General features: G+C 45.5%; 1 protein-coding gene across 1 annotated transcript in view; it reads left to right on the forward strand.

Moving 5' to 3' along the window:
• CADPS (calcium dependent secretion activator) overlaps positions 1-24,396 on the forward strand; it is a 211,082-nt gene that overhangs the window by 76,298 nt on the left and 110,388 nt on the right. Inside the window, 3 exon segments of the mRNA XM_032699168.1 lie at positions 2,621-2,857; positions 5,123-5,244; positions 21,156-21,267. Of these exon segments, the coding sequence (XP_032555059.1) occupies positions 2,621-2,857; positions 5,123-5,244; positions 21,156-21,267 (471 nt within the window).

Consider the following 24,396-nt stretch of genomic DNA (forward strand, 5'->3'; position numbering starts at 1 on the left):
TGATATTAAATCTCCTTCATGGTACTGCTGCAGGCCTTCTCTCCAGAATGTCAGGTCCCACCAGCATCTGCCTACGAGAAACCTTGTTCTTTCAGACCCATGAATACCATCTTTTGGAGGCATCCAAATGACCTTTTGAATCCTTCTCTGTATCCTCCTTTCTGGGCAAGGCTGCTTTCCCTCTAGCAGAGGGCAGGTTCACAATTCAGCTCAGTGAAAGGATAGCATTTCCAATTTTATCTCCAATTTGCAGCTTTTAATACAGATTTGCTGCACAGGGAGGCTTACAGTGCTCATGAAACCAGCCCTGAGGTGGCTGTCTTGGATATTCCATGCTCAAGGCAAATTAATGCCTCGCTAATAAATTAGGAAATTCACACTAGGATATTTGCATTTCAGAGGCATCAAAGGCTGTGGAGTCTAACGGGACTTTAGCATTGCAGTGTTTCAGAACCGGTGGCTCTGCACGCCCTCGTCTGACCTGTTGTGTGACCTTGAACAGTGACTGTGCACACCAACCTTCCTGCCTCTGGATACCAGGGCACAGCTCTGGGTCTTTTTGCCTTCCCATGTGCCCAGGAGAGTGCAGCTCAGCACAGCACTAGGGCAGCGTTAGGCAGGGTCCCCCACTGAGCCTGACTCCATCAAAGCACATAAGCCCAGCCTTGGAGCCAGACGGCTTGAGGATCACGCTCAAAGTCAAGGAGATGTTTTAAAGCTGAATCTGGACAGGCTTTTCATTCTGCGTGTTGTACTTTTCCAGCTGCCAAATAGAGCAGCATTACAGCTGAAAGCTTAGTGATGCCAAGGCAGACATGTATTTTTCTCTGCAGTAGCAAGTGCTCTGCTGTCCTGGAGTGCCTTTTCCCCCACCCAGTCACCTGGCCTCAAGGACAAGGAGGAGCATGTGTAGGGGCAACTAAATGAGACCTTGTGATGAGACCAGAGTGATATGTCTGTCTGGGGCTGGTCCACTCTGCTCCAGCCTGCTGGACTAGTCATTTCTCACAGTCTCTTAACTCTGCGTCTCTCTATGCTTGTCTCCATTCCTGGTCCCCTCTCTGCTCAAAGTACACGTGGAGGTGACTAACACCCAATCTTGCTGTTATCTGCTTCTCTTATAGTGCCTTTCTTGAGACTTTCCCCAGCTTTATCTCCAATCCAGTGGGTAACTAGAGACTACACCTGCATCTCTGCATTTCCATCATCAGTCAAATAGTCTCAGTTAAACTGTTTTCTGTCACTTTAGACATTTTTAGCCTTAATATGAGATGTTGCTGGTGGCACACAGTGAAATGTCTCAGTCTTGCTGCACTTCTGAAGAGGTTTGTGGAGGGAGTGCCAAAATTGAAGTCCCTGGAGAGATGGATGGCAGCAGGGTAAAAAAGCAATAATGTCTGAACATCATTGCTTCAGCAGTAGTTCTCAAAATCCACAAAACAGTTGCTTTTTTTTTTTTTCCTAAGGGTGACTTGCAACTTATACAATGCATAGACAATAAAGCAGACTGATTAGGTGGTTTATCTTGCACCAGGTCTAATTTACATGGGGGAATTGCTTCCCAAGATTGAGACTGGAAACAGATGACTATATTTTAACTGCTTGGTGCTAGTGCTGCTGTGAGCTGTGCTTGTAACGAGGACTGATGCAAAAACTAGTGCAGTGGAGTACTTTTTCAGCAGCTTGATGACAGTCTTCTAGAAGAAACATGACCTTGTTTTCTTTTCTAGCATACATTTTACAAACAGCTTTTTACAATATTATGAATTGCTACCAAGATACTTTGCACGTCAGCTTCACATTCCCTGGCTGCAGATGCTGCCTCGCCGTCACACACCATGCACAGTCTCTCGTAACCCACTGAGAGACGCTCAAATCCTGAGCAGATTCAGGGCATGGGAAGAGTTGTCAGAAGACATAGGGCTCAGACTAGTGATGGGCAGAAGTTCAAAGCTGAGAACATGCACTGGGGAACATCATATTTTTCTCTCACTGTCACCTTTGGTTTTAATCTTTAAATTTCCTGTTGACAATAAGCAGCACTGGAATGAAAGGTTGTTGTCTTGGAGGGAGATTCAGGCCCTGGCAAGTAGTGGGAAGGGTCCCTTCTTCCAGTTGGGACCACATGTTACTGCCCACGCATTGCTGGTTTTCCCTCTTTGGGCTCCTTTCATACCTAGAAAACTGATGGAGCAACTGCTCAGAAGTGTTTTAAAGAGAACTGGTGCATTTGGGAGACTGGAAGACAAGTCCCTTACTGTCAACATCCTTTGAATCCTTAGTAAATTGCTGTCAGTCAGAAAGTTCAGCTGAGAGTTGGCCTGGAGTGTTTGTAATTGTGAATACATACATATGAAAAAATCCATTTGCTGATAGAAAAATCAATGAAATGCAAGTCCATGCAAGAAACAGGAAAGTTGGACAAGAACCAAATAGTAATTCTATGGAAGCTAATAATGTTTTTACATTACCCAGGGGGAAGCTGTAATTTGTCATCTGGTTTGTGGGAGTTCCCTGCTAGCAAACCTCTGCAGATGCTCCTAGGGGATTCTTCCAGTGCAACAAGTGGTTGCTGATTGTCACAGCCATTCTTTCTGTTGTGTTTCTTTCCAAATCCAAGGAACGCAAGTTTCCCAAGTTTGTGTCCAAAGAAATGGAGAACATGTACATTGAGGAGCTGAAGTCGTCTGTCAATCTCCTGATGGCAAACCTGGAGAGCATGCCTGTGTCTAAAGGAGGCTCCGAGTTCAAGCTGCAGAAGCTGAAACGTAGCCACAACACCTCGATAATTGACATGGGAGAAGAAAATGAGAACCAGCTTTCCAAGTCAGATGTCGTGTTGTCATTCTCCCTGGAGGTAAGTTTCACACACACCACAGGGTGCAGAGTTGATGGGAGTAAAAATCACAGCAACCAAGTTCTGCTCCCTTCAAACTTCAGTTAGTTGAAGCAAGGTGAGTAGAAATCATTTTCTGATCTCCATGAGGAACAGCTCCTCCCTGGTTACTGGAAGCTTTGCCTGTGATCAAATGTTGTGTCCTTTCTGGTGTCTCACCATCTTGTTGGAACTAACTACGTGATATATGCTGTCTGGCATTTGCTGCTAAGGTATATCATATGGCTCAGAAATCTGCATCATTAACTGACCTCCTCGTGCAGTTTGTTACTGAGTGTACCCCAGTAAACCTGAGCCTGTATTGTCCCCCGAAACCAATACAGTAATGCAACACCGTAAATGTCACTGTGTTTAATTATTGCAAGTTAGAGGGGTCGCTGTATTTCACTGCAAAAATTGCTTCCTCTTTGTTGAGGATGTTGAAATTGTTGAAAACTGCTGGGTTTTGAATGCACCCAACAGATTGCCTTGCAGTTTGTGTGGAAATACTGTGCTGTGCTGGCTTGCTCTTTGCTCTGTGTTGAACACTGACCTTCTGCTCTGTCGAGCAGTTTGTCTGTGCAGCCCAGGGGAAGGCAGGATGCTGTGGGACCTCCATTACCTCTGACACAGGCTGCCTCAGTCCTGGAACAGTGTTGCTCAGGAGCTGTTTTCAGCCAACTCAGTTGTTTTGTGCAAACATATTTGTGGTCTATTTGCAGGCATATTTACTTCAAGGAGTCATAAGCTCACCCATACAGAGTTGTGGTTGTCTGTCAATGAGTGGGTTTATGTTACATTGTCAAAACAACTACTAGGCTAGAGTCAAAAATGTAGGCTGCAGAAAAATCAGGAAATTCTATTTTTGTGTAGTTTCTTGTTTATTTTGCTTCCTAAAAAGGTCTCTTGTTATACATATAATGCCAATGCAAAACTTAATGACACTGGTTGTCCAGTCTCAGAGCTTAACTCACTAGATGTCTGAAACCTTCTTTATAGTGTTCAGTTCAGTCTTATTTAGAAATAGGGCTGTGAACCCAGAGATCGTGCCTTCAGGAACAACATTAAATAAAGCCTGACTTCCAAGCATTCCTGTTGGAGGAGCAGGGAGCTATCACAAAGCAATTAACCTCCCTGTTGCAGAAGCCTGTGCATCATGTACAGCTGTGTGTACAGAGCGTCTACAATGCTTTGCTCCAGCTGAACCCCATCTGGTGGGAAGCCAAAGTTCAGTGAAGCACTGACTTCAGGAGTTGGCAGGTCTGGGCATTGCTCAGTGCTGAAAACTCTTGCTGCAAGAGAGCTTTTACTGAAAATGTGCACTCATTAGAGGGTTTGTGGAGCTCTGTGTGCCAGCGAGGGGATCTTCAGCTCAAGCCAGATCAGAAGACCTGAGGAGAACAATTTTAAACCCCTGTGTATATACTTCATAGATATCTGTATTAAAACACGAACAGAAACTCCCCCGGTGCTTCTTGTAGAAACGTTTAAGGTATGTAGTTAATGGGATTAATCACCTTTAATCACCTTTAAAAAAAGAAAAAAAGGTAATTACCTGCAAGAAACTAAGATGATGATTTCTTAATAAGAAAAGTTTCTTATAAGAAAGATGGAGAAAGATTTTTTTTTTACCAGGACTGTAAAGTGACAGGACAAGGGACAACATTTTAAACTGAAAAAGGGTAGATCTGGATTGAGTATTAGAAAATGTGAAGGTAGTGAGACACAGGAACAGAGAACAACTGGGGCAAAGATGCTTTTTCCTTGGAAATGTTTGAGGTCAGGTTGGATGGGGCTCTGAGCAACCTGATCTACTGAAAGATGTCCCTGCCACGATGTGGGAATTGGACTAGATGATCTTCAGAGGTCAACCCCAAACCGTTGTGTGATTACTCTTATTATTGTGTTGGCACAAACTGAGTAGTTGTGTGCTTTTTTTTCTGGATTACACATTTTAAGGCACTTCTAGGTGGGGCAGGACCATGTCTGTGAAGTCCATCTCCTGAAGCTTGGTGCAGCCCTGGGCACTCAAAGGTTTCAACAAGCCCATGTGCAGGCAGAGGGAGTCCTGATCTCCACACAGACCTCACTGGCTACAACTCAGCCTGGGCAGTGCCACTGTCCCAGCCCACCTGCCACCATGAACAGCCAGCAGCACATGAAGGCCCCCAGCACTGGCTGTGTCAGGAGCCACAGCAAGGTCTGAAGGAGGCTGCTCCTCTTACATTTCTCCTTCTCTCCCGGCAGGTTGTCATCATGGAGGTGCAGGGTCTGAAGTCGCTGGCCCCCAACCGTATCGTGTACTGCACCATGGAAGTGGAAGGTGGGGAGAAACTGCAGACTGACCAGGCTGAAGCCTCAAAGCCAACGTAAGTCTTGCTTTGCTTTTTTCACTCTCCACCATGCTCTCCTCTGCCCCATCTCTATGCTGCTAAGTCACTGCAGATAGCTCTGCCTCCTGCATGGTGAGGCCAGAGGGGACTGAGAAGCAGAGGAGAAATGTGGCCTTCCACGTATGCAGAGCATCATCCTGCAGCTAAGAATGGCACATAAGCCCTGATTGAGAAAAAGAGGTGTTAATGAGAGGCTTATGTCTCGTGTAGCCATAGAGAGATAAATTTGGGCCTGTACGTAAAGACTTTGCTAAATAGGGATGGAGTTAAGGATGTGCTTAGATAAATACTTGTCTGAGTGTCCATCTGAACTGGTGCCATCAGGTGTAGGTACATTATCTCATCCTCACTGTCTGGGTTTTGGTAGTCCTACGAGAAAGGAAACAGCTGGCAGGGAGACACTCTGGCAGCTTCAGCCAGAGGTGAGAGAGAGGAGCTGGGAAAAGCTTCAAGTCACTCAGTTAAAGCTTTATCAGAGGCCTCTCTGACCCAGTCCCATTCAAGGGCAGGGTCTTGTCCTGTCCTCTTTGGTCTGGTCCCCAAATCCCCACTTTTGTCTTGCCCAGATGTTGTGAAACGCCTGTGAGTAGTGATTGATCTTGGTTAATTTGGAAGGAGAAAATGATGAATGGCTTATTTCCATTCCAATTTGTAGGATTAGTTAGCTTGAAACATTATGGATTTGAGGCAGTTTTTCTCTGGATCACTGCAGAGATTCCACCCTTAAATTTAATTCTCGATGCACGTCCTCACAGTGGAGAATTGCCAAGGTGGTATGAAGCCTCCTCCAGGAGTAGGAAGCAGTGCAGGAGGGGGCTGCTTTTGGGATATTCCTCCTCTGTTTCCATATCCCATTCCCTCCAAGTGGCCAGTTCTTCATGGTTTTCCAGGAGCTTCCCAAGCTGGTGGAAGGAAAGCTGAAACTGCCTGGTTGCATTATATGGGAGTGCACAAGCACTGCGGGCAGACACTCGGGAGAGAGCAGAGCTGAGGGCACACTGCCCTCCCTCCATCGCTGTCCTCTCATAGAGGCACAGAAACTGCTGATGCCTTGTACCCTGCACTGCACCAGAGCAGCAGGAATCTGCACTAAGTGGTTTAAAAACAATATTCCCAATCAGGGAAAGTGCTGCAGCCTGGCTTACTTTTCAAAATGCTTCAAAAATCTCCTTCAGAGAAGGAAGGAAGAGAGCTATGCTTGGAACAAAATTTCCATAAGAACCTACAATTTCACTATTTTAGGTATTTTTATTGCTTCAGTGGAGAAAGTTGGGCTCTATCTAGGAGAAATTACTACTATCCATACTGAAAAGCACACTTCTGGGTTACATGTACTTGTTTAGATTGGTCTGTTCATCCCACTTTTGCTCAAAGGGTCTGTCCTTCCTTGCACAAACCTTCTTGCTGCCAGACGTAGGACCATTTCTGCAAGAATTGTTTTTAAAATAAGGGCTGCAGGAGTGAGCTCTTCAATTGAGTGGGTGTTTTTATCATAATGAAATGTACAATGTCTGGGCATGAAGCCATCAGCCCTCAGGAAAATGCAGCCGACACTGAATGCTGCAATGTGATATGAGTTATGCAAGTCCATCACACTCATCCTTTCTCTGCTCTGGCTTCCTGTAGAGGTGTGAGCCAGGTGTGATATCTTCTGGATGGCTCCAGCACTTGGGCTAATACCTATGGAAATGCCTTAGGAAGGGAGTAGGTTTGACAGTTGTGTTGCTTGAGGGTCCTGGGACTTTCTAATTCCAAAACCAAAGACCAGCCAAGCAGAGGCTCTAGGATAACATTCACAGAAACCAGAGGCCACCACAGAAAGCTTGTCCTTTTTTCCTCTCTGCATTAGAAGTGTTTCTTTCACCTTGCTTCCTCTTGCAGACGCAGCACCACAGACACAGGAAACCAAAGTCCAATGAAAGCAATTTACTGCACTTAATTCTCCTCTTGAGAAGAGCAGGAAAGAGAGAATGACCCAGATGTGACATTTTTGTCATGTTACTTAATACAAGACTTGAAGGCCCTCAGGTACTCCGGTGATGAGGGCAGTGATAGAAACATCTCAGAGAAATTTTTGGTGCATTTTTGAGCAGTGCTGCCTTAGAGACAGACAATTTATGGCCAGGCAAAACAGCCTTCTGGGGTGTCAGTTTAGATGCTCATTGAGGTCATTCACACCATGTTTGTTTGTGTACTTTTTATAATAAAAACAAACCGCTCCTTGATAAAGGAAGCAGCTCAGCAAAGGCATGAGGTCCTGCTCACTGCCCAGCATCCCAGGATTTGCGTGCTTTGGCAGGGGATGCTGCCTGGCCTGGAGGTGAGTAGCTTGTATTTGAACAGTAAGATTCACTGGAAGACTTCACTTTTCTGTGACAGCCTTGTGTCCTGGGGTGGAGGGTGATACGGGACCACTTGAGCCGGTAGGACATCTTTTCACCTAACTCATGGAGTTGGTCACTATATTCTCATGTGTCCTTGAAATGCCAGCCCTCAGCTAAAACACCCAAGTCACAGCAGTGGCAGTGGCTGCTCTTCAGCTCAGTGCCATGCCAGGGGTGCTAACTTTGGCTCCACATCCCTAATGGGGAAAGGTGATTCCCTGGCCTGGAGCAGATTTCAAAAAGCACTGATCCAGGTCTGTGAGAGATTCTCCTTTCATCTTTCTTGGTGCAAAACCAGCAGTTTTTGACAAAAAGGTGTTTGAAGGCAGCTTAGTGACTTTAGAGCTGTTTGCAGATCTTGAGAGAGGCAGGGCAGCAGCAGAGTTAACAACCAAGTGATCAGATGAGTCGTGTGTGAAGAGTGTGGCTCTTGGGACAGCAGTAAATACTGGCCTTCTATTTCTTCTCAGGCTCCGTGCTGGATTGCTGACATTTTAAGCCCAATCCCTTCATGTGAGGATTATCTGCCTCAGTGCAATGGCACAGTTCTAGAGAAAGCCAGACCTGAAATGCTAAGGTTTATTTCAGGTCAGGTTTGCAGTGTATTATTGGTAGTGCTTTTAATAAGTTGTGTAAGAAAAAACCTTTGTGTATTATGTCCTAACCTGCAGATGCCTCTGAAAAATATCCCAAATCCCAATGTGAGCAGGATTTTGCTGCTTTTCACACTGGAACTGTATTCTTGCAGATGGTTGAGGGGTTTATACCCCCCTTTCCCTGCATGCTGACCTGAGGTCTGCTGTCTGCATGTCTCCAAAATGCCCTTCCAGGAGCTGTGGTAGTAGTGCTGCCATTTGCACGGCCTGAAAACAGGGTTGCTGAGGGGTTTGGGAATAGCACAAAAGATGCAGCCACAACACCCCTGTTCTACAGCCTCTAAAGAGGCTGATGGATATATTTAAAGAGTAACCCATGCTTGTAGCAGTGCTCATCAGCTGTGCCAGTGTTTCAGCATCTTCTATTACCTTTCTCTGATGTAAGCAGAACAAAAGAAAACAAAGAGACCCAAACAACAGCAAGGTCCTACGTGCCTTGTAAATAAATGCTGTGTATTCACTTGGACCTATTTTGGCACACAGATAAGTCTCATTCTCCCTTGACTCAACAGTAGTGAAAATCGTGTCCCTGCATCAACCTCAGCTGAACCATTTGGGGTAAAAGCAGTAAATAACTGGTGGGGGAAGAATCTGGCCATCCTGTCTGTGCATTTTAGCACAGCCAAGAAGGGACAGAGGTGTGGGCTGTCTTTATTTTGGAAGTGTCTTTATTTTGAGGTTGAGCACCTTCAACCCTAGTGCAAGGGTTGTCCAGTGGCTCAGAGAATAGGTGGGAATGAAGATTGTTGTTTTTGAAGGAGAAAAGACAAATCATCATTGCTTGGGGTTTTTTCCATGTAATTTTCTTCAGCATGTACTGTATGGCAGTGCTGGAGAGAGGGCACTCAATGAATCTCATCTGACTCTATATCATATGTTGTTTGTCATGACCAAGGGCTTGGGCCTTTCCAGAAATTCACTCTGATGATGTGTCTTTGGTAAACTTCTAAACCTCTCCCATCTCCTTTCTCTTACCCACTGCCCTAGGAGACAGGAGTGCCTTGTTTTATCTCTGTGCTTGTTCTGATCCTGCTCCCTGATTTGTTTCAAGGTGCTGTGACAGCTCAGCTGCTTATCTCTGCTTCGACAGGCTGCACCAGATCTCCATCCTTATCCTTCAGCCAGGGGTTTTGTTTCAGATTGGTGTGCCACATCCATCAGAGCCCGCTGCCTGACCGTGAAGAGGGACTGGAAGTGCACAGCATCCTTCCTCAGTGCCGTTCGGTCACCCTCTCCTTCTGGGAGATGGGCATTGAGCAGCAAAGGGAGAAGCCCTGCAGGAAGGGAGGCTGGCAAACAGGGATCTCTTCTCTGTCTGCAGAAGGGGAAAATCTGGTCTTTTCATTCAGGAATCCCCCACCTCAGGCCCTGGAGTGTGAAGTGCTGCCCGTTGGCTTTGCACAGATAGGAGCATGATAAAAGCGTTTTGTTGCAGTCAGTGTTCTGCTGCCAAAATTAGTTGGGGATGCCCTGCACACTCCCCTGTGGTAAAATGAGAAAAGTCCTTCCGAGATGTATAAATTACAAATAAATATTCCGTGTGCTGTAGAACTAATTTAACTCCACTGAACTAAAGGGGTTTAAACTGATGTGAGTGAGAGCAGAGTTTAGCCCATAATTCATGTTGTGTATCTCCCAGTACAGCTGTTGGTGCTGTGCCTGGCAAGGCTTTTCCAGATAAGGCAAAGCTTAGGCACAAGACCTGAGTGGCTGAGGGTTTTAAGCAGGCATTCATATTTAGGTTTACATGCTTAGCTAAGCCCTGTGTAAGCAAAATTCACGATGCTGGGTGAAAAACAAAACAAAAGGAAATTTTAGGAAGTAGCTGCTTTTTTTTTTCCTTTTTTTCCCCCTCCTCCCTCTTCTAATTGGCTTCAGCATTAAATATAAGCTGTGTTAATTACCCATACCAATTGGCTTGCCTTTCCAGTCAGATGATTTCATTTCACAGCTGTGCAGATGTTTGCAGCTCTTTCTCCTTAGGAAACTTCCAGGAGATTTAGGAATGTGTTAAGGCCGGTGACTGAGCCCTGGGTACAGGTAACATCAGACACCATCACTTCTGAGGTGCAGTCCTCGTTCCTGGGGTGAGTCTCTGAGCACAGGGTCAGTCTGCCCCAGGGCATCTGTTGGAGAAAGGTCTTCCAGGAGAGATTTTCAGCTTTGCTCTCTGTGAGTTAAGTGATGCTGCTGGTGACAATGACAGGGACAGGAACAGGAACTTCAGGGCGGTTGTTTTTAGCCCCTCTGTCTGAGGCTGAAAGGTACAAAGTGGTGTCCAAATCCCTGATAAACGATTTCTTCACTGACAGCTATTTAGCATGCCCAGGAGACAGTTTTCCAATGAGACTGTGCCTGACTTTGCACCTGGAGGGTTCTGCTGTTAGCCTGGTCTGACCTGCTCTTCAAATCCCTTTTTGTGTGTGTGACAGTATTTCCATAATGCTCCTGAGATTTATGCTGTGACGTTCCCATTTCTGAAAATGGAGGCTGTGGACAAGTCATTAAGCACAGCAAAAACTGCACTAAAAAGTTATTACCCAGATGCAAGCGTGTGATCTATTATGGGAAGTCTTCATGCAAGTGATTTAATACCTTTTTTAATTAGGAATTCAGAACCTCTTCTGATGCTTACTCATAGCTGCTCTGCAGGAATGGTTCTTATCTTGTGGGGACAAAAATTTTGCTTTAGATTAAGTGGCTGAGTTTTTCTCCAGAATAAAGGTAGACCCCACAGGATTCCCTTACTCTGACTGTCACCCAGACAGCCACACTGCTGTGAGCAGCCTCCTGGACAGTTGTGGAATACTCTGCTGGGACTGTGGGTGGTGATCCTGCTCCCAAAGGTCTCATGTGCAGTCCCTCCTCTCCTGTATTTTACACTAGAAGCTGTGTTGAAGAATAATGAAGGCTTGTTTCTGTAGACTTACCTCTTGTAGTTGGTTTTGCTGGTATCAAGTAAGTGCAAGCTCTGGCTGTGTTTTCCCTGACCTTTAGGGCACACACAGCACTGCTTTCACATGGATTCTCTGGTGTCTAGTAAGGGTTGAGCTCATGCACCTTCTCTTTCACAGATGAATGTCTCTCTTTTCTCGCCAGCTGTCTAATTTCTTGAGTGTTCCTATGCACTTGGGAATTATGTATTCCTGTGATAGCACATACATTCAAATTTAAGTATTCCAGAAGGTGTGATGATGCCCAAGGCAATTTTCATCGACACCCGTCTGCTTCATCACTCCTATTCATGCAACCTTAAGATGGGATAGTAGGGACCAAAAGGACATTGAAATGAGATTGAGATTCAGTGAGCTGAAACAGTGCTAAATTAAGAGAAGGACTGCAAAATTCAAGTCCCGGGATACATTTAGTCATCTTGTTTATTGCTCATGGTTGGTGTTTTTTAAAAATAATTAAGCCATGCCTTAGTGCAGATTCTGCACGTCATTTGCCAAGGCAGGGAGCGAGACATGTGAAAGGACCCAGTTGTTGGTTTATTTATTAAGTGCTGTACAAGTAGTGCACGTTATCATTTAATGAGAGGTGCTGCTATTGCTGGTTGCAAAGCAGCGTAGGGAGATAGAGAACATGCTTTAAAGGTTTGGTACTGTGCCTGCTCCTGTCTGGACAGTGATTTCTCAACATTTTAAGTGTTCTTTCTGTGAAATGAAGGTAGAGAGGCCTGTTGGCTTTGTGAATGTGCTAAATCTCCCAACGAACCACAGCACTAAGTCTGAAAGTACTTAAAGGGAGCAACGTCCTCTTGTCACTGCATGCTGATGGAGAGAGGAACAGGATGGGCAGCACCTGCTGGAATTGTCCACTCATCCCCACTGAACCAGGAGATCCTAGGATGCCTTTGCTTCTAGCTGTCAGAAGTTAGGCAAGGCAAACCTTATCCCAAGTATCTGGCTGGATTTGGGCTTTCTGTCTTGGATTCTGTCTTAGAAAAATATAGGACAGGAAAAATGTAAGTGGTGATGCAACAACAAGAGATGGTCTCGAACATCTTGTTCATCTCTTTAGCTGATTTTGGAAAGGCACCTGGTGCTGTTTTCTGCTCTGTTTACATTTAGGAAATATTTCATTGCTCTCCTCTACTGAATTTTACAGAGGAAGGTGTAGACTATGTTGGCACAAACCAGTAACCTGTATTTTCAGGCAGAGGATTTCTTTCTCCTTTTTCATGGTCTCTGCTTGTGAGATACTGAGTTTCTGTGAAGCTGGCAGGGCTTGGCCTTACTAAGTCCAAACCATGACCAGGCCTTAAACAGCGGCAGTCCTCTGCAGTTTGGTTTTCTTTCAGGGTGACAAGACTTGAGAGAAGTGATTAACCACTGAATTTAATTGTTTTGTGAAATGAGCAGCTCTGGGGCTGGTTCAGTGGAGCATCTTTGACCAAAAGAAACCTTAATTAGCCTGTGGATGTCATTGCAAGACATTGTATTATGCAAGAAGTGTCACAGCTACAGACAGTAAATGCACACAGATGCATTTTGTGACTTAAACTCTTAACTTGTGCTGTATCCAAAGCAGATACACTGATGGAGCACATATAGTAGGCAGCCCTTGTAAAACCAATTATTCCTTCAGTTCAGACCTCCCAGTGAAACGATGCTGGGCTTTCATTTCCATTTCCTCCTGCTGAGCTTTTCTTCTCTAATTGTGAAAGTATTAGGGAACAGCACAGAGCATTTGAAAAGCAGTCATCATTTAAATCATGGAAAGTAATCACACTACTTGTTTTCCCTGTTAATACCCCAAAGATTTTGGTGAATGGCATTGCCAGAATTTCTCACCCAAACCGGCCGGGAGATTTGTGCAGTAGAGCCCAGCTCGGGGTGCAGCAGCCCAGGAGGGGTGTGTGGTCCTGGGCACAGGAGGTGAGTTGGGCTGGGTGCAGGCATGGCACAGGGACATCTCTGGGGCAGGAATGCCATCTCGTGGCCGTAAATAGCTATAATGTGATTAAATCCACCTCCCCTCCCTACTTCCTTCATGACACTTCCCCACTCTATCAGTCATTCCCAGGAAACACAAATCAAGTTCCATATTTTCTGTATAGCAGAGATCATCCTTTTTTGGGTTCCTAAAGCTGTTCTGTCGGCCTCAGCAGCTCCTCTTGGCTGCAGTGCCCTGTGCTGGCACTGGAACGGGGTCTGTGGGGACTGTGTGTGAGCCACAAGCAGATCAAGTGCAGACCTTTGCAGGCTTTGCTTTGCTGTAGTCTCTGTCAGCTTTACCCTATTCCTTCTGCACTTTGCACACTCAGGCACAGATGTGATGCTCTCCAAGACATATTTCTCTCTCAGCCGGCAGTGTAGGGCTGCCGGAGCCAGTTTGAGGATGTGGGAGTTGCAGCTCTTGGAGAGAGAGGTGGTACCTCTTATCAGCTGTCTGGTACTGCTGGCTGCATGATGTTAAGCAGAGTGGTGTCTGTGTGGGTGACATATACATTGTGTCTCAGAGACGTAAGAACAAAAAATGGGCAGTCCATGAAATGCTGGACGTTGGAACTCAGCTACTGTAGGAGGAGCCCAGTCCTTAGGGAACGTGCTGTCTCTGCTCACCTTTTGGATAACACCATAGTGCTTTCTGCAGTGGTGTTTTGGGGTAAATAAACACCCTTTTTGTAAGCGAAGTATTTACCAGTGGTGCTCTTTTCTTAGAAGAGGGAATGCTATATGCTCAGCAGGAATTAGGATGTCGTGGGAAATGATGGATTCACTCAGAGCGCCCTTGGGTTATCCCATCAGAGTGGACATCAGTGCTCCATGCAGAGATATGGCCCTGCTCAGCATTCCATAGCTCCAGGGAAGGCAGGTACAGCTGCCTCTGCTGGCCAGTGCCAGGGAGATGCTGCCTTGTCGCTCACCTGCATGGGAGCAGCATCAGTGAAAGCAGAGTTTGAATCATTACGAAGTCTGTGCAGGAAAGTCTAGGAGGAATCAAATCTGTTTGTGCTGTCACTCCCACTTCAGCTCAACTTGTTCCGAGGGGATGGGACTGAAAGGCTGTTCTGGCAGCAGAAAGGGAGGAGAGGAAACAAATGTAAACAGAAATAGGCTGCGTTGTCAATCTGTGTCTGATGTCTTTGGTTATCCTGTTTTGAAGGTGAGTAAACACATCAAACTTTTACTGTGGGAGGAATCCCAGAGGAGGCTCAGCAGCTCTTGGGAATCAAGACTTATTATGGATGCAAACCGTTCTTAATCCGTTTCTACAGGCACAACAGAAAGGTGCCTTTCTTAGCACCTGAATTGTATTTCCTAGCCCAGGTCATCTTTGCATGAGCAGAAACATAGAAAGTTCTCTGCATCTGTATGTATTCTTTGAGATTTTAATTGCACCTGCAGCAGTTACCTCCAACACCCCACTTTAGAAGTGAAGACAAGGGACCCTTTTAGGTCAGACATCATTTCATCTGCTTGCTAAATTGGGGTAAGGCAAATTAAGGCCTAACTCTGCTGACTATTAAATAGATCTCTCCTTATTGTAATAGCAGGAGCCCAAAGCAGGTGACTTGGGCATTTGTACATGATAGTACAGTCCCCTAAATTTGTGGGTTTCCACAGTTGTGATTGGTCTCTTTTCTCAGTATCTTCCGATAGCCGAAGATCAGATCCTTTCCTCAGAGCCATAGATCCATTTGAGGCTCTCTACAGCATGTGAAATCCAAACTCAGTCCCACAAAACCCACCAAATGGATTAAATGGCTTGGTATTTTACCAATGGATAGCTGTGGTTGGTGGGAGGAAACAACACCTCCCTTGCTTCATCTGCAGCAAGTGCTTCCTGCTTTGTTTGGTGTCTTTACTCACCACCTTGTTTTGTTTCTGACTAAATAACCTTTTTATCTTTCAATATTGATGCTGTATTGCCCACTGGGTTATGTTTCTAGAAGAATTCAGCTGACCTCAATCGAGGTTTGTAGTTCTACTGCAGTAAGTTGCAAACGAGTTTGTTGCTATCCCCAGTCCAGCATCCCCAAACTAGCAGTGATTTATTGCATTCTCCCACTGAAACAGAGTTGTGTGTGGAGCTGCACTCCACAGGTCTCTAGGTGTGTTACCCAGCCTGTGGGTTTTCTTGGAGAGCCTAAAATTCTGAATTCTTCTGTGCCTTTGGGTTTTTTCAAATCCCAAAGACATAAACGAAAAACCTGTTATCCATTGCCATTACCCACGAGAGTTGCGAAGAGTACATATTTTCCCAGAGGCCTTGGGATGCCCTACTTCTGTTTCTTACAGCTTTTGTGACCCAGCTGGTGCAGGTGTGAGCACCTGCCTCTGCCACGTGTCAGGGACACATCCGTGCTGCTGCATCCCTGCCAGTTTGGTGCCTCACCAGCACTGCTCCCAAAAAGGAGCGAGCTGTCTGCTCTCCCAGCACCTGCTTGTGAAAGGTCAGCGCATGGGCTGTCTAGTTTATGGTGTTCCTAGAAGTTCCCAACTGCTCTTTTCATTTTCAAAAATGGATGTTTTCATCCTGGTGGGATTAGTGCCATCCCTGCATCAGGTTTTGCTGTTGAGCTAAGTCTATGTGCATTCGATTATAATGAACTGCAGCCTCAGAGTATGGGCAAGGGAAGTTCAGAAAGATCACTGGTAATGGTGGTCATCAGCCTCTAATTCATGTTTTTGAATGGCTGGTATATGTAAAGCATTAGAGAATATAGCAAAAAGCTTTCCTGTGTGCTTCTTCATGTACTGTTAAACATGTTTTAAGACCATTTATTTTCCTCCTTGCTTGTGTCTCTAGAAACATGTAAAAAAGAGGTACACCTTACCATTACATTAGAGGAAAAGGTGCACTACTCCATCAGCTGCATGAAGGTAGGTTAGCTCAGTGCCTAGCATGCTTCTGCTCTAACTCTGTTTTTCCCAGTGCTCAAGCTGTGGGCATACATGATTTATGGCCTAAGATTTAAGGAGGTTTCCTGCAAAGATCTCTTCTGGGAAGAAAGGAGTGTGCTAAAGAAATAAAGCCATCATTTGCTAGACAGGATTTGGAAGATCTAAGTTGAGACTGTGTAGGATTTCAGTCTCCCAGCAGTGAAGCGGGATGGGAACACTCCATTGTCAGAGCAGGATCCAGCTCCAGCAGGCACCGTGGCTGGGCACTGCAGTAAGCTGAAAAACCAAGGCTGGGTTAAAAGCATCACACCACACCACGTGAAGCAGTCACCAAGCAAAAGGTGACTTTGCTGACCTGTATTTCCTCAAAACACAGACAGTGTCTGTCAGGTTGATGTCTGTGCCACCCTTGCGATGAGCTTCCCTTTACCAGCTGGCTCGGTGTGGGGACCAAACCATAAATACAGCAGGAGGGACACAGACATACTGGTGTTAGTGCCAGGAGGGACAAGATGAGGAATGTGGATGAAGAGAAGTGCGTGACTCTCCTGCCAGTACCAGCAGTGCACAGGGAGGGAGGCAGCCAGACCAGCTGGTCTTGTTCTCATGGGATCCCACTCTGGCAGCAGAGAAGAGCGAGTGAGGTTAAACTGGCCTTGCAAATATTGTCCAAGACATGGTCACATATATTAAAGGCTTTTCAGCTGGACCTACATGCCCCTGTACACAGCCAGCTGGCTGTGCAGGAGGGTGGGGGATGCTGCTGCAGGTTTCAGTGGATGTGCCCCTGCAGGGATGGAAGCAGCTACTTGCTGTGTTCTGCCTTCCCAAGGACATGTTCCTGGCCTGGGAGGGGACAGGCACTGCTGCTGAGTCGATTAGACTGGAAAAACTATACCAAGCAGGTGGCTCAATAAACTGATGCAAATCTGACCAACATGTAGGAATGTTATTCTGCAAGACTTTTTTACTTAAGTGGTGAATTTGTGGGAACAAGGCAGAAGGGCATCATCTCCAGCAGAGACCATCTGTCCAAGGATACTGCTGTGTGCATTGAGTGTAGTGCACACCTGGAGTGAACCCACTGAGGGAAGAGTGTAGCTCTCCTTTAGTAAACATTTTTACTTTCATTTTCTGATTTTTTCACTTTTGTTCCATGCAAGCTGGCAACCAAACCCATTTCAATAAGTATATCTGGAGAGGGATAAAAGGTGTCCTCTGGCAGTTTTGAAGCCCACGAGAACCGGTCATGGATCATGTTTAAATGTCAACCCTGTGGAAAGCACATGGCTTTCCAGCTGCTCTCGTGTTAGCCCACTGACAGGCTGAGCTGGTTAGCAGGGCTGATTCATGGCCCAGCAATATAACCCAGTTGTACTTGTTCTTTATTTCTAGAAATCACAGGCCTCAGTGTTCTGGCTACATCAAGTTACAAGAGCAATGACGGAAGAAGAGTGATGTTTCAAATTAGGCAAGAGTTAAGCAGACTTGCTGGAGACCACAGTATACAAATGAAGAAAATTTAATGCATTTTCCTGGGTATTAAATGTGTATGTTCACTTTTAGGAAGGCCATGGGTGCTAAAATTTCCTGGGGAGGAACTTACATGCTAGAGTTGAACAGAAATTACTAAGTCAGTGTCTCTCAAGGACAGCTGAGAAAATTAAGGATTAGGCCACATAAGTGGGATATCATGGAGAAAAGCAGCTGGAGTCAGAGAACCTCCTGCCTGGTTTCATGTGATACATGAGTGCAGTCAGGACTCAAGCAGGGATGCTTACGGGATTTTGCTCAAGCCTTATTCATATCCCAAATAGTATGATAATCACACATTGTAACATAGCAGTCCCATGGTGTTTTAATGTTTTTGTCTTTTTAGCTATGTGGTAATTTAACTTTGTAATTGCTGTGTCTGCATTTTAGCAGCCCTTAGAGGCCACAGCCAAAGATCAGCATGTAAAGCACTGCACTTCCATAGGATGAAGACAGTTGTTTCTGCAGTAATCTTACATCAGGAAAGGGGAAGAGCTTGGTGTGGCATCAGCAGGAGACTAATTGGTCTTACCAGTTTTGGGCATAAGTTCAGAAGGGCTGAGTAGCATCAAGCTGAAGGTTTGCCAGATCAGCAGCATGTCACTTGAGACAGCTGACAGCAGCTTGGTCAGAGCAGTCTGGCACCTGCATTGGCAATAGCGTCACTGTCCCTCATGTGGCAGGGAGGACAGTGCTTGTGAGAGCTCCCAAATGTTCCTGAAATCAGACAGGTGAGCCCATCCTTCAGGTGCTTCATGTTAAATGAGCCCATTGAGGTAATGGGAAACAAGAGCTGACCTTTGTTCCTTGTTATCCACTCCTACCCTCTGGATATGTGTCATTTTATGTTTCATTCAGGAAAAATTCTCAGCGCTTTGGGGTCTTTGATCAATAACTGTGATGGCACCTCTAGGTGAATCTGTAGACACAAAGGCTATGGAGATGATCTCCTTATTTTGCTTGTAAAGGTAAAACAAGGGCCAACATTTGTCAAGTTAGTACCTCTTTGCAACCAGAAGAGTTTAGCTGCTCATCCTAAGTTTGATACCTAAGCAGAAACCCTGCAGATCCTAGTGATACCACTGGAACAGCAGAGATGCCATAAATAGGGTGGTGATTCTAGTAAAGTCCCTGTGCACAGCAGCATTTCTTGATCAGTTCAGGCTTTGGAATGCACTGGGCAGTAAGAAATGCACTGGGCAGTAAGAAATGCTGGGCTGAGGGGTTCAAGTGGGATTCAGGTATTTGATATGGTCTTGACTGAAAAAGTACTCTCAGGATTTTTCTGCTTGTGTACTTCCTTTTTGTGGCATGTGTATATATATATATATATACATGTAAATCTCCTTTTGGCCAGAATGACATTTATTTGTCCTCATTTGCAAAAGTTTTATTGCTTTGGAGTGTCAGCACAAACTCTATGATAGGGGACAAGATAGCATGGCTACTTTGTGAGATTTGTCCAGAATGAGTCCCAAGGCTCTTTCCCAACAAATGAACTCCTGCAGTGATAACCTGCTTAGGAATTAAATATGGAAATTAAACCACTACATTGTTAGTCCCTCAGAAGATCCTAATACCTAGCTACCATCCAGAACTAATTTTCTCAACAATAACTTAATACGCAGCCCAGATAAACTGGGTACTTAGATTGAATACAAATGATATTTCAGTGACATGAATTATGGCCTTATGCTGAACATCACTATGGCAACTAATGACATCACCACAGGCTCCAACCAGCACAAAACCCAACTTCTGATGGTCTCCATTTGTTGGTGCAGATCTTTTCAGGGCTTTTGGGGGTATGAATATGTAAGCACCACAGTGTTGTCAAGGGTTTGCTATGTATGTTTACTGTCATTTGAAACATTTATTCCCTTTGTGGTTAATGTTGTTCTCATGAAGGAAACCTAATGAAAATTACTGTTTGTATTTGGTTAGTAACATTTGTTGATAACATATGGTCTGGGAATGCTTCAGCAAATAAGAGCTTTTTAATAGTAAACAGCGATATGAGTTCTATAAAGCAGATGCTGTCAAAGTACACAGCTTAAGGTTGGATATTTTCTTACTTTTGCCTCTTACCCAAAGCAAGATTATCTCCCTATTTTCCCTCCTGGTGACAACGGAGTTTTTTAAGAGAGAAAACATAACCTGTGACCTGAAACCGTGATTAGAAAATAAAGTTGTTTCTTTGTTCTTATGCTTAAAACAGTTATTATGTAGCTGATGGCTCACACATGAAAAAGATTATATTATAGAGGACTTGACTGGACCTGTGGTGCTGTAGGTTTATGCCAAAGCTCTGCTCTCTGGCACTGGTGGCAGTTTGATGCATCATCATAAAAGATGAAACATGTGGATCAGTGGCATCAGGAGAGAAAACTTTAGAGCAGAGCTGATAAAGAAGCTGAGTTTGTTAATCAGCTCTTCACTGAACATGCTCATCTGCTGAGCTCGGTTGGACAAGATTTGCTCAATGGAGAGCAAAGCATAAATTGATACTTCTAGAGCACAGAATGTGTCATTAATAGAGTGAGGGCAAATAGAAGTCGTTAGTAAGGTATGGCATAATCTCTAATCTGACTTGCAGCACTCTGGGTTGCAGTGTGTGTTCCACCACATCTCTCACAGGTGTTGCTCATAACACCGTCTTGGCAGGGTCCCACATGGAATGTGTTCATGTTCTTTGTGCACTTGGACAACTTGTGACTGCAGAAGCTTGGAAGTTTCCTTTAGAGACATGCATGTCTAGAGGGCATTTTCACACACTGTGGGTCATTCTGCCTCCGTAACACTCCTTTCCAAGCCATGGAATGACTTGTGGAGTACAAATAGTAGGCGGTGGTCTCAGCTCATTGTGTAGTTGTAGAGGTTGCATCTTCCTGGCCACTGCCATCCCATCCACAAGGAGCTGGTGTCCTGCTCCACAGCTCCAGCAAACTAGGTTTACTCCAGAGATAACAGCTTGAATTTAAACTGGGCCTGGGCTGAGACTTGGAAGAGGACCTAGGTTAAATTACAGTTTCTTCCAAAAAAACCAAACCTCGCTATCAGCCTGGAAAGTAGAGGTTAATTGGCCATGAGAAGAGCAGAGGCCTGAATGATTACAGACATCCTGGGTGCAGATGTCTTCAGTCCTCAACTTCTCTTGTGACTGCACAGGCTGGCGCTGCAGGAGACATATTGTTCTTTCTAATAAGAAAGTTCTCTTAAATTTGTTTTCATGCTGCTCCCAAATGCTCTTTTTTTTTCCCCCCCAAGAATCATCATGGGTTTTCCAAACATCTGTCCCACATTTCCCAAGGAAGATAATTAATGCCTTTGTCACTCACAACAACCCAACCACTTCAGCTTGTGTCAGACAGGACATTTTGGATTAACCATTGCACACCCAAGCAGTGTTAGTGCTGACCTGCAGCTGAGCTGAACCATCTCTTTTGTCTTTCTTTTCACAGCTGGGGCACCCAGGGAGACTTCACGACAACCCACGCGCTTCCTGCAGTGAAGGTGAAGCTGTTCACGGAGAGCACAGGAGTGCTGGCTCTGGAGGACAAAGAGCTTGGGAGGGTAAGGTGATTTTGAGTTTAATAATGTTTCCTTCTGGCCCTGCTTTTCTAGAGAAATCTCTCCTGTACGGAAATATCTTTGGAGCACAACATGCTCTGCTATTTTGCCAAGCTTCAGGAGGGGGGAAGAAAGCAAGCTCTGCACTGCTGGAAAGGAGTGCATCTCTCATGCTGTCTTTGTTGTGAGTTTTTAATGGCAGCATTTCAGCTGGCTGTGCCTGCTCTGAGCAAAGGCAGAGGATCTTGTGTGTGATATTGGCAGTCCGGAAAGCCTTAGAAGTTGCTTACGGAAATGGACATTCCTGAGGCAGAAAAGGGGATTATGCTGAAGCAAAAAGAGGGGATTTAGGTTTGGCAAGGGAGTGTTAAGCTGCTCTCCTATCTGCTGAGCAGCCGGTGCACAGTCTGAGCTTTTGAAAGCACTGACTGCAGTACTCACTGCAAAAGGTTTGGAACCCTGGGTTCCCTGGGGATGGTGGCCAAACTGGTGGCTTCTGTGGGGCTGGACTGGGGAGTGAAACATGGGGTTTCATTGCTCCCATCGATGGTGTTATAGCAAAGAGCTAAACCAGTGCCCTGGGACTGGTGGCCCTCCGTCGCTACAGCCCACAACTCCAGAATATCTGTGGCTTTGGGACACTTCAGTTGTCTCCATGGATTTTTTCCAGCTGTATAATTTGTGTTGACCTCAGGCATAAGTGGCAGCAAACTCCCTGTCACTCCTTCCTCAGCTTCTCAGGCTGAGAGATCAGAATGGTAAAGACCCCATGAAAATCAGTTCAGGGTAAGAGGGCTTGGCACCTCCCGTGTCAGGGCTCAGCACAACCCAAGCAATCTCCAGGAACAGCCTGGACTCAGTCTGCCCATCTCTGCAGCGCATCTTGCTCACCACTCTGTCTACATGGCTATGTCCAAGAAATCCATGGCCAGGAAAGCCACCGATCCTGTGGCAAGCCCGAGTGCAATATTTCCAATTATGGACTAACCTGTTGGGATGATTCTTGCTACCTCCATGGCTACTTGTGTCTTGACACAAGAGAGTCTGTCTATACAACAACATTTTGCCTAATTAACATGGGTTTGTATTAATTCTGTTCATAAAAATGCCAAACATTCTTCCAGGTCCTAGTGAGCTGTTGATTTAATGGTGGAGAGCAGTGCATGCAATCTTGTCTCGTATAATCCATGTTCACTTCAACTGTTTGTGTTTTCACATTTCTGTAGCATCCTTTGTTCTTCTCTTTTAAGTGTGTCACAGCCCCTTCAAGCTTTCCTCATCCACAGCTTGACCCTTCCTGTTATCCTGTCCTCCTCCTTTTTTTGACAAGGAGGATGACCCCAGTAGGCTGCAATACTCCAGCTGAAGACCTACAATTGTTTTTGCTGCACAGCATCATAATATTTTCAGGATTATTTTCAAAACCTCCTACTTCAAACAGCCTGGCACCCTGCCTTTATCCACTGTGGCATGCTGAGCAGAGCTTTTCACCCAGCCCGCCGCGATGCCATTCAGGGATTTTCCCCTGAGTGGTTACACTCGGTGCAGACCCACTTGCTTTGTTAAGTCTTGTTTCCACTGGCAGCCATGAACATTGCTGACTTTGCTGGTCTCGGGAAGCAATTAGCTGTGCATGTTGTTCTGAGAAAGATGTCAGGCCCCAAAGCAACCCCCCTTGCCCCGAAATGCTGATGAGCAAGCCCTACCAATACACTTTCATTCCTGGTCCAGCAGGAAAACATCCCTCAGCTCTGAGTTTCTGCGGGCCAGAGGACATGGGCCAGCAGTGGCAAGTGTGGGGAGCTGGCAGTGACTCCCCCTGGCCCGTGGCCACCGGTGCTTTCAGTCGGCCAAACTTCAAAGGGATGCTCAGTGTGCCCGGAGCGACTGAGAGATGACGCGTGTCTGCTCAGGCTGCATCAAGATTTCTTCTTTACTGTAACAATGAAACCGGGAACGTGTTAAGCCCCTGGTTTAGCTGTTGGAGTGGGCAGGAACCTGTCTGCATGGAGAGAGGAGGGAAGCAGGTTTTATACACAAAACACCCCTGCTCAGGCGCCCTTTGAACAGTGGCTTTGTGCTCTGCCAGGCGGGTACAATGCCCACTTTCTATTGCGAGCGTTAAATTGGCAACCGGACGCCAATCCTCAGCTCACCACTTTTATCCAAAGGAGAGCTGAAAAATGCTCCCAAGCCTTACAGCCTGCTGGATGGGCAGCTAAAGGCATGGGAATACATCCTGGCCCTATTGAAGCCAGTGGCAGGGCTCCCATGGATTTCAGCCATGCCAATACTTCATCTACTGAGAGGAAGGAGGGGAAGAGCTGTGAATTACAACACCACTGAGGAAAGTTTATGTGCCTTTTGATGAAAAAGAGTTAGAAATCAAAGTAGAGAGCATCCCAAACACCTTGAGTGGCGGCTGCCTCACTAAGAGATGTGGTAGCTCAAGTGTATGTGCTTGCATGACCTGCCTTGAAGTGGGATTCCTTGGGTACTGCTCAGTTTGGGTCCTTAATGTTTCCAACACCCCCCACCCCGTACAGAGAACTCACTTCTCATCTTCAGGATTTGCTTAAATGTATTTTTTTCCAAGAGTGATGCAGTACAGACTGGTTATACTCAGTTATCTATGTGACTAATAACAGCTTCAGATTCTTGCCAGAGAAAGCAATTCAATAAAAGAAGTGATAAATAACATTAATGAATAAGGGGGAACTTGAGAATCTACTGATATTTACCTCAGGCTTTAGAGGAGGCAATAAAGTAAGTTTTAGAGTTATTCATCAGAGGGTAATAGTGTCAAGGATATTTTAGAGGAAAACAGCCCCTAGGTTGTTGCATCAGCAGTAAAGTTGAAGAGCAGAGGAATACAAGATTATAGTCTGGGCAGAAGCTTGGCAGGAGCATGAACAAAGCATGAGCAAGGAATGAGTGATGGCAGCACATCATTTAACGAGGGTGAACACTGCCATTTGTAAAACAATTTGCATGCATAATGGTTGATGGATTTAAAGGAGATTCATCTCACTACATAGGAGTGGAAATTTGAATGAATTTGTGCCAGGCAAAGTCACCTCTGAGAGTGAAAGCATCAGAAGGACAAAAGGTGGAAGAGGAAGAAGGTTAGAC

This window comes from Chiroxiphia lanceolata, chromosome 11 (assembly GCF_009829145.1).
Source record: "Chiroxiphia lanceolata isolate bChiLan1 chromosome 11, bChiLan1.pri, whole genome shotgun sequence".
Classification (NCBI taxonomy): Eukaryota; Metazoa; Chordata; class Aves; order Passeriformes; family Pipridae; genus Chiroxiphia; species Chiroxiphia lanceolata.